We start from the raw sequence: 10,955 nt of genomic DNA on the forward strand, positions 1-10,955 counted from the left end.
ATATATATATATATATAAAACATTAGTTAAAAATATGAGAACTTATTTCAAAAGGAGTAATTAGGCCACAATTAATGCATACTACATCATCAAATTGACACACTTTATTATTTATTAAAACCTATTAAGAATTACAAAATTACATGGCATTCTCAATTTACTAATAATTTTGTAGTAATTATATAATTTTCAGATATTCATTATCAAGAAGTGGATTTTAAATCTATTTCTTGTTCATGTGTGATCTCTAATACATCTCTCACGCTGAGGTTGTCAACTCATACATAAGACTATATATTTACCGATGATTCATAACATATTAAAAAATTGACTTTAAACATATCTCAACCTTATAAATTGGACTTATAAAGTAAAATTTATACCTACTTATATACTATTAAATATATATTTATCTTTAATGGACGAGAAATGTTGAATATTTATATAAATTATGCACTTTATTTATTTATTTATATTCAAGCATTATTTCTAAAATAAAACTAGAATTTGATGTAAGTAGCACAAAACTCAATTTTATGAGCATTCACTAGCACTAACATTAGCACTAGCACTAGTAGCCTCTAGTTGCCAACATATCTTTTGCTTTCGACTTTGTTCCACTCACATGATTTTCCACTATATATAGACCCTCATGGCTGAGAGAAAGAATCCCAAAGGATCACGGCATATATAGAAGTAGCAGAGAAGCACACACTAAAACATTCATAACCCTGTTGAGCACAGAAAAGAGAGAGAGAAGCAACAAAATTTATAATGGAATGGAGATCATATTATCTTGATATGATGCTTGTACCAGTAGCTTATCTGGTCAACGTTGCTTATCATGTCTGGTTGTGGCACAAAACTCGTACACAACCTTTTTCCACCACAATTGGAATCAATGCTCATGCACGACGCTTCTGGGTCACTGCCATGTTGAAGGTACATAATCATCTCCATCAAAACCTCAACCACAATATCTATTCTAATCTGGTTTTCATTCATCTTCATCCTTATTACTCTCACTGAAACCATGCACATATCTATCCTAATCTGGTTTTGATTCATCTTCATCCTTGTTACTCTCACTGAGACCATGCACATATCCATCTTTTCAATTCCATATATACCAATACTTGTGAATTAGTTTATCTTTGCATTCAATCTTTCAACAAACTAGTAGACACTTACTTTGTTACTTGGAACTGAAACATTATATCTATATATCCATGGAAGGACATTGAAAAGAAGAACATCCTAGTGGCACAAAGTCTTAGGAACTTGATCATGGGATCAACCCTTATGGCCACAACAGCCATTCTCCTCTCAGCTGGTTTGGCAGCAGTGATAAGCAGCACCTACAGTGTGAAAAGGCCTCTTGATGATGTTATCTATGGTGCTCACAGTGAGTTCATGATAGCACTAAAATATGTGACACTCCTCACCATATTTTTGTTCTCCTTTTTCTGCCACACTCAATCCATAAGGTTCCTAAACCAATTCACCATCCTAATTTGCACACAACAAGAAGCCACGTCCTTGGTGACCCCAGATTATCTGACAGAGATTTTGGAAAAAGGAACTGTGTTGAACACTGTGGGGAATAGGATCTTCTACTCAGCAATTCCTCTTTTGCTTTGGATCTTTGGGCCAGTGCTGGTTCTCTTGTGCTCTATAGCCATGTTGCCTGTGTTCTACAACCTTGACTTTGTTTGTGGGAAAGTGAAGATGGTGCTGAATGATAAAAGTGACTTGGTTTGATCTTCTATTGTTCATTTCAGCCAAGACCAAGAACATGGAACAGATAAGATTGTTACTGGGTATGCACCATCATCATGCGTGTGTGATGTTTAGAACTTTATAATGTAAAGGTAGTATAATATTTTGGTACTATAGAAGCTTTATTGAAATAATTCTCAATGGCTTTTGATAAGTAGCTTTGAATAAGATTACCATTAGCCTTTTACGTGTCACCAAAGCTTTTCTGTACGGCACTTACAAATCTTTTCATTGCTGAATGAAATATGCCATAAAAATATTAGGGTAAAGATCTTTTCATTGCACAATGAAAAAGGCCATAACAATGTTTATTTATAAAATAGATCATTCATTACTTAAGAATTACTTGAGAATGGTTATTTAAAGACATTAATTTTTCATTAATCGATAAAAGAAAATAGAGAAGCTATATATCTACAGAACTATCCTACAAAGTACAAAAGAAAGTACAAAGTCAATGAGGAGGAATACCAAACAGAGTGACACATGATGAATTTGGCAGCTATAATTATAATTATGTAAGCATGCACTTTTATTTTACTCCTTTAACTGTAATAATTTATTACTACTAAATACTAATTCTATTGAATGGGATGGAGCACCGAAGTGTTCCATATTAATTTAATTAGTTTATTATTAGTGATAGTTTGGAAATAATTTTTGAACAACTTACACTATTTGTTTAGCCATACTTTTCCCAAAATATATTTAAATTAATTTTAAATACATTTTACTAATATGATATCGAATTCCAATAAATGATATTTTTGAAAATTATTTTTTAATATAAATTAATAGAATTAAAAAAGGATAAAGATGAAAGAAAAGATTAAGTAGTTCATTTTATTTAAATTTGAGTTCTAAAGGAGTGTCACTAGAAGAAAAAGTAGGATCTAAAATAAGGATAAAAATGAAAGAGATTCTCCAACCCAACTCCTAACTTCCCACCATTGATTCCTTAGAGCTAGAGTATATAGGAAACTTATGTTTAAAAAAAGTATGTCATTATTCTACCAATTCTTCCAAAAACAAACTCTTTATCATTTTCTACCTTCCATAAGATATTAGCATCAAACAAATCCTTCTAACCTCCTTGTTTACTAAATTTTTTTAGATCCCTCTATCACTATGACTCCTTATCTGACTCTCCCTTCTTTAGGTTTCTACTTGACTCATATTTTTCTTCGAATATATCTTTTTAGAAATCTTTTTCTTCGATTGCTAGTTCTCACTTTTACTTAGCCAAGAGGACATCATTAAATAAATAATATCCTTAGTCCACTTTTCTTTTTGTTAACAAACTAATTCCCATTTTACATGTGTTATTTTCCTTCTTTCACTACCCAAACTCCAAAAGAGTTGCCTTTGAATTTTCACAATCTTTTTCCCTACCGAAATAGGCATTTTAAAGAAAGATAGGTAGAAAGGATGAATATCTATTAAGATCGAATTTTAACATACATACTCTACTGGTAAATGATATATGACTACCTTTCCATTTTACTAGTCTCATTAATAGCTAATTCATTATATATTTTTTTTTTCATATTTTACTCCTTAGAAGGTTACGCGAGGATGCTCATCATTCTACAATTCATGCCATGTATCTCCAATACACTTCAATTTATGCATAAATCTCCTAGTTTACGTTTTGAAAAAATGGCTCCAAGTCCTACATTAGTTTAAAGATCCTTAGGATGCATTTTATTACGATGATGTTTTTCACATTCACCTCACATAACAATATCGTATAACTAATAAGTGTCATATTTTAGTAATATTTCATATTAAAATATAGACACTCTATTAATTGATAAAATAACTATAGTATAACTCCTATTTATGAATTTAAACCCTTTTACATATTTTGTAATTATAATTTGAATAAGAACGATTTATTCACAATTTGTGTTAATTTCAGGATTCTAAGAAAGAATGGAGATAAAGGGCAAGAAGGGAATAAAAAAAGATAAAAAGGGAAAGTTGGAACGCTCCAACACTCACCCAAGCCAGAAGCTTCCAAAGGATCTCGCCTAAATGAGCCCAATCTCGCCTAAGCGAGATCACTCTAGTTACGTTGTCTGTTTTCGTCTAACTCGCCCAGGAGAGTCCAATCACGCCCAGACGATAAGTCACTTAGCCCAAGCCCAACTAGGTTCAATATGAGGCATGAGGCACAACCTAGACATTCATTGGGAGAATAGGAAGTGATAGAAAACCCTAGAGGAGGCAACCATCAAGCAGAAACATCCTGAATCTTCTTTTCTTGCTTTCCATGCTTGTCATAGCCAACATGAGTGGTTAATTCTATCATTTGAGATTGATAGTAATATGTTCAAACTCTTATGTATTGAAATAATATTAAATATAATATTTTGTTCTTAATTGATGATTTGTATTGTCATTTTTTTTGTAATGCTTGTTTACCATGATCAAGATCCTTAGATTTGATTGAAAAGTAGTTTTAAGTTTCTGACCCAAATGATAATGCTTAACATATTTGAATGTCAGGAATAGATTTGAAACGTTAATTGCTATCAACATCAAATTGTAAAGATAAGAGGTTTTTGTAAATATGCGAGAAATCGATATTTAGGAGATTCTTAATAATTTTATATGCAAGGAATCGATATAAATGAATTTTATATGGACATCAACATCAATCAAAGGATAAATTCAAAATACACAAGGGTGAGTAGGATGAATTTCAATCCCAAATTTTCCCAATTGAATTTGTACTTCGTTTTTATTTAATTTTCATGCAAACTATTGTTAATATCAAATCAAATCAAATTATTGTACATATTCTTATGCTTATTACGATTTTAAATAATTCCTTATAGGTTCGATATTCGTCCTTAAGAACAAATTATTACTTTTGACTTGGTACACTCGCCGTAAAAAAAGTCATCAATAATTTGTGAACTGTAGCAAATTGACCTTTGTTTCTTTTTCTCCACTTTCACTTCTTGTAGCTTAACTTGTCTAACTAATCCTATTAATCCTTTTGCTACAATTAGAAATAAAAAAAAATGTGCAATTGAATTCCATATCTTAGTCCTTTAGATGGTTTAAATTTCGTTGTTGAATCAAGATTGAAGTAGTTGATAATTTTAGACACCTTTTTATTCACATTTTGTGCAAAATCAAGTTGAAGTAGTTGATAATTTTAGACACCTTTTTATTCACACCTTGTGCAAAATCAAGTTTCTCCACCATGTAGTAAAAAATTTCACCGTGTAATAAAGGTCATATCTTACATAGTCATATACTTTCTCGTGGTCCACATTTCATGATAATGTTGGTTCTTTTCTTCCTTCTTAATTGCCTCCTCCACAACTTCATTATCACTAATACATTATCCAAAAATTCTCTCCCTCCAACGAAAGTCGGTTACAAAATATCTATAAACTTTGACATAGCTCTCTTCAATTTGTTTAATAGCATTGTAGAAACTACCTCATACAAACTTTTCACTAAATTTATAAAATAACACTCATTTAAATCTCAAAGATTTTCACCTTTTGGTAGTAGCGTTATAAATGAGGCCCTTAGGTCAAAACCCATAGTGTGGAATTCTTTTATTGCACTCACGATACCCTCGTTAAAAGTCTCCCAAAACTTCTTTATAAACCTTAAATTGAAATCGTGGACTTTTATTATTATCAGTCTCAACCTCTTCTGTTGTAAACGCTTTCATTAACATCACATTCTAACCTAAAGATAGTGATAAAAAATAGATTATATAAACGCTTATGTTGGAAGTAATGTATGTTTAATACTTTTGTTATAATAATTTTATTTTTAAAATGTAATAATTATTTTATAAAATGGGTTCACCCATGCACATATGAATCATGTTTGTCCATATCTATTTAGAGTTTTTGGACCTAACCTATTACACAAACGTTTTAATCTGATTCATGCTATCAAATCTATTTTAATAGTTCTACATCCAACTTATTAATAAAATTTTCCTAAAATCAATACACAATTTATTCTCAACTTTTAAAATTATGGTAATAATAAATACACGTTACTATTAAAAAAATTTGGTAGAATGCAAATCCTTAAAAAAAAAAAAACAATATATCACCTTTCACCATAAGAAAATAATGAAATAGAAACTAATTTTAGAGAAAAAAAATAATTAGTTAATATAGTAACTAAATTAGAGACCATTTTAAAAACTAAAAACAATTGGTTTCTAAATTAGTTTCTATTATTGTTAAATAATTTATAAATTGGTATCTAATCAGCTAACAATGTTTTAACTACCAATTATTTAGATACCAATTTAGAAACTATTTAACAATAATAGAAACTAATTTAGAAACCAAAAAATGTTTTAGTCTCTAAAATGATATCTAATTTAGTCATTATAGCAACTAATTATTTTTTGTCTATAAAATTAGTTTCTATTTCATGATTTTCTTGTAGTGAAAATGGTCTCTAATTTAGTTACTATAACAACTAATTAATTTTTTTGTTTCTAAAATTAATTTTTATTTCATGATTTTCTTATAGTGTTTAGAATGATTCAAAATCCTTAATAATGTGAAATTAAATTCATCTAGTGTTAGACTTTTCATAATACCGAACCCTACACTTCTACCACCTCTTCAAATTTTGAAACAAGCATTATATTTTCTTTGAAATCTTCCCAAACTCAAATCCAACTTTGACTAATTTCAAGGCTCATTATTGAAACTTTCTTTGAATTTTTTCCCTCCTTTTCTTGAATTGGTTCTCAACAAGCAAACCCCGCTTTATATTTAGACTTCTAAAATTGTCCTTCTACCAAACTATTTAAAATTATTTTTTTTATCGATACTAAAAATTAAATAAACGAGAGTAACTGTCATACTCTAACTCATATATATATCATTTTTTATCAACAAATAATAAATAAAATAAAATGAGATACTTAAAGTGTTTCAACACTTATAAAAAAATTGATACTAAATTAGAAATCCAATATACTTTACTAAACATCAACTAAAGTGATATAAACATGACAAAATTGATACTACTTGACCCTCTTAACATGAAAATCTCAACATTTTGTAATTTATAATTCTTACTTTTAACCATTTTATCTCGTGAGAGAGTCATTATGCAATGTCATCCGTATCTTCCTTACTTAAACCTATTAATTCCATAGTTACAATATTCCTTTAAAGTTTAAAGTTCTTTGAAATAACTTTCCCAATATATATATTACATTTCTCTTCAAGTACATAAAAGTAATAAACTAGGTGGGAGCAATTAATTGCAAACCAAAAACTAAACTAACATGCAGGGCTAGGTACACCTTGCTTACCAAAATGAAAAAAAAAAAAAAGAGGTATATTATGAAGCAAAATTCTGTTGAAGATTGGACATAGCTGGTGGAATAAAAATTATAGATTCCTTTTTTTAACCAAACTTGCTCCAGCAAGACCTAATGGGGTTTGGAATATAAATAGGGCTGAATATTCTACAAGTATTCCTTGGATCATTCTTTAATTTTGTTCTTTTTCACATAAACACTGAGATTCTCTCTGTAGATTTCTAAGAATCACGCACATTTGAAGGAACCAAATTCCATCCACTAAATAAAGTGAGTGGCATATGAAGAATATGTAAGAGGGAACATTAACCAACAGCAAATTGAAAATTCCCTATCATGCATCAAATCGAAATAATTTTTTAAAAACAAAAACTAATTAGTTGCTATAGTGACTAAATCAGATATTATTTTAGAAACTAAAAATAAATGGTTTCTAAATTAGTTTCTATTATTGTTAAGTGATTTCTAAATCGGTATCTAATAATGTTTTTGCTACCAAATTTAGAATCTAAATAATTGATAGTTAAAATCTTGGTAGCTAATTAGATACCAATTTAGAAACTATTTAACCATAATAGAAACTAATTTAGAAACCAAAAATTTTGTTAGTCTCTAAAATGGTCACTAATTTAGTCATATCAACTAATTATTTTTTGTTTATAAAATTGATTTCTATTTCATGATTTTCTTGTAGTGTTATAACTAACAACATTTTCTAAAATAAGTGATCAATTGAATCTAACACAACACACTATTTTTTTTATAAAGTACATTCTAGTAAAGATGCTTTTATTCTAATTAAGTATAGAACTATTTTAGCCAATTTTTTCAACTTAAAGCTTTAAGTAAATGAATTTATAAGTTTTCTTCTTAATTAATATTGCTTAACATTTTCATTTTTAATTAATGTAAACTTAATTCCTAAAATAGGAAGTCAATACCTTCGAGTATACTTCTAGAGTCCATGCCAAACTATCTTTTAATCTCAAATGGGTCAGGGTTCATGTTAGATCCATTGTTTTTTTTAATAAAAAATAGCTCAAATATTATATAATCCATGGGAAGCATATTCGGAAAGAGTTAACACCATGTGGTTTGTTCTTAATCCATCTTGGTCACACCCTTGCTTCCAACGGTATAGTTAGCATTTTGGAATCGTTGCAGAGTGCTAAGATCCACTCTCTCTCTTTTCTTCTTTTAGGTTATGTGACTCATTAACTAAGCTTATAATGTAACTTTGGATCTAATTCAATGCCAAAATGTATATTTATAAGGTGTCCATTTGTAAACATTTTTTAATTCTAAGGTATGACCCTCAAATGCTCTATTTTATTTAATTAATTAATTAATAATAAAAAACTCTAACTCATAGAAACTTAAGTTTTTTCTATCAAGTAGACAAGAAATTCTTTAAAGAGAAACTAAAATTAGAAATAAAAAATAATTAATCAGTATATTAACTAAATTAGATATTATTTTAAAGGTTAAAAATTTATTTGTACCTAAAATGGTTTTTATTATTAATAAAAATTTATAAAATGGTTTTGTAGTATCAGCAGGGTATGCCGGTTAGGGCTCCATCCAAACCGATCTGAGGTTTTGCGGTATCTGTAGAGTATGTCGGTTAAGACTTCATCCAGACCGAACCGAGTATCGAATGATGGGTGAACTTGACTTTAAATTGCAAATGGTTGGAGAGAAACACCTCGTTAAAATCTGTCCAATCGAAAACTCTCCTTAGGGAAAAACTAAGCGGATGAGGAAAAACTGCGCAAATTTTATTGATTAACTATAATAAAATTTGAGGTGAGTGGCATTTCACGTCTTTGGTACAGTTTTTCCCAATAGCCATCGTTCATCATCCTCCAGAGGTCTCCCTCCTGGAAGCTCATCGATCAGACCTTCGTGTTGTAGCGTCTTGCCGCCCAAAGTTTGCATGATGCCTCTCGAATCTTACTCTTCTCGCGGAGCTTGTTCACTAAATCTAGGTTGACCAAGAGACTTTCTTCATTCAGGGTCAGATCAAACATCTGCCTTCAGATAGTAGGCTCGCCTACCTTAATCGAGATCATTGCTTCGGTCCCGTACGTTAGGTTGTACGGTGTTTCTTGCGTGGACGTCTTGGGGGTGCAACAATATGCCCATAGAACTTTTAGTAGTTCTTCGATCCATCGGCCTTTTGCTTTGCCAACCGCTTCTTCAGTTTGTCCAGGATGATTTTGTTGGCAGTCTCGACCTGCCCATTGGTCTGGGGGTGTTCGACCGAGGCTGTTATCGACTTGATACCGAGGTCATCATAGAAAGATTGGAGCCCTCGGTCGATGGACGGTCGACCAGTAATAACCAACCTTGAGGACTTTGGCAGTCATCGCCCGGGCTCCCGAGGGAGTGCCACATACCCCGTCGTGGATCTCCTTGAGGATATACTCGACCTGGTCCTTGGTGATGCATTTCAGCAACGACGTCGAGTAGCCCTTTCGGTATAGTTCTCGATTGAGCATGGTGCACCTTGAACACTGCTGCTTCATGGTTTTCTCCTCTTCTAGCTTGCATGTGCCATGTTCGAGGTATCAGACGATCAGTGTCATCTAGGTTTCGGCCTCGGCATCAGTGGCTGTTAGGCATTCGATCTCTGCCACACTAGGTTGTCTTAGCCAAATTTGCATGACAAACCTATGGTGGCTCTTCTTCTTGGTTGTTGATAGCCGAGAGAGCGCATTGGCCCACGTATTCTCTTGCCGACGGATATGTTCTACCATTGTCCTTTGAAACCAAACGAAAATCTCTATGGATTAAGGTACACATATTTAAATTTATGAGATTATGAAAATCATATAGTTCTAAGATCAAATAAATTAAGAAAAATTATCCATCTATGATATTTTATTACCAATGAGAGTTTCTGAAACAACAAAACAAATGCATCCAATTCAAAATAAATGACAACACAATCCTTAACTAACCTCATTATAATAAATTTACTAAAATTAGTTTATTTATAATTAAAAGTTAAAATTAGTTTATTCATAAACTTATTCTCATTTTAACTTCTCCAAATTTTTATTTTTAACTCATACATGGAGAAACATGCCTTTACTGAACCTTTGTTTAGTGTTTCCATTTACTTATTTCACTTTTTAGTTATTGTTCTTGTATGAGGGTTGGGACTTAGAGAACTATTGAGATAATTCTTCTATCTCCTTCTTTCAGTCGGTCGTAGTGTCCTTAAGCTCCCTTCCTTGCAAACTCATTGCTCTTCTTTCCTAGCCTCGACTCTCAGTCTTCTCGTAATCCAGACTCGAAGGGTACCTGCAGAAGACACTCCGACGCTCAAGTCAGTAAAAACATTTGGTACTCGATACTCAGAGCATGATATATGATGACGTACCTGATTCTTGGAATATGTGTTATTTATATTATCTTCGGTGAACTTTTCTTATTGTCATCACCATTGTCATCACCGGTACAATTATAAAATTGACTTCACGTTTTTCCACTAAAGGCTATAAGCCAGATTCACACAGAAATTATCATACTAATAAGAGAAATGTGTTTTTCCAAGATTTCTAGGGCAAAGAAAACAAAAACAAAAAAAAGTTGAGTATTTTCTTTACGAAATTATGAAAACAAAGAAACAAATTTAAAATAAAATTGCAACTTTGTGATTAAAAAATAATAAACAGGAAACATAAATCCAATTAAACACTTAACTCAATTTTTTTCACATTATGTCATAAAAGTGTTTATAAATAAGCTTATTATCCAAGCAGACACTATCACCAAAGCTGAATCGTTACATCGTCGTGCATTCATCAGTTTCTGGAACATAGAAAATCCAACTGAA

At 31.1% G+C, this 10,955-nt stretch overlaps 1 protein-coding gene across 1 annotated transcript; it reads left to right on the top strand.

The window, feature by feature from the left end:
- The first annotated feature begins 614 nt into the window (after nt 1-614).
- LOC137837783 (uncharacterized) lies at nt 615-1,978 on the top strand. Its single transcript, XM_068646912.1, has 2 exons — nt 615-942; nt 1,237-1,978. Exons 1-2 carry the CDS (start codon nt 775-777, stop codon nt 1,759-1,761), a joined length of 693 nt encoding a protein of 230 aa, XP_068503013.1. The 5' UTR covers nt 615-774; the 3' UTR covers nt 1,762-1,978.
- Nucleotides 1,979-10,955: the final 8,977 nt, after the last annotated feature.

The sequence above is a fragment of the Phaseolus vulgaris genome, chromosome 4, assembly GCF_000499845.2.
Source record: "Phaseolus vulgaris cultivar G19833 chromosome 4, P. vulgaris v2.0, whole genome shotgun sequence".
In the NCBI taxonomy this organism is placed as follows: domain Eukaryota; kingdom Viridiplantae; phylum Streptophyta; class Magnoliopsida; order Fabales; family Fabaceae; genus Phaseolus; species Phaseolus vulgaris.

Excerpts from the sequence above, each read along its gene's own strand:
- LOC137837783 (XM_068646912.1), top strand. The coding sequence starts at position 775 with ATGGAATGGAGATCATATTATCTTGATATGATGCTTGTACCAGTAGCT. Across the intron at positions 943-1,236 it reads GGGTCACTGCCATGTTGAAG|GACATTGAAAAGAAGAACAT; the intron begins GTACATAATCAT and ends TATCCATGGAAG.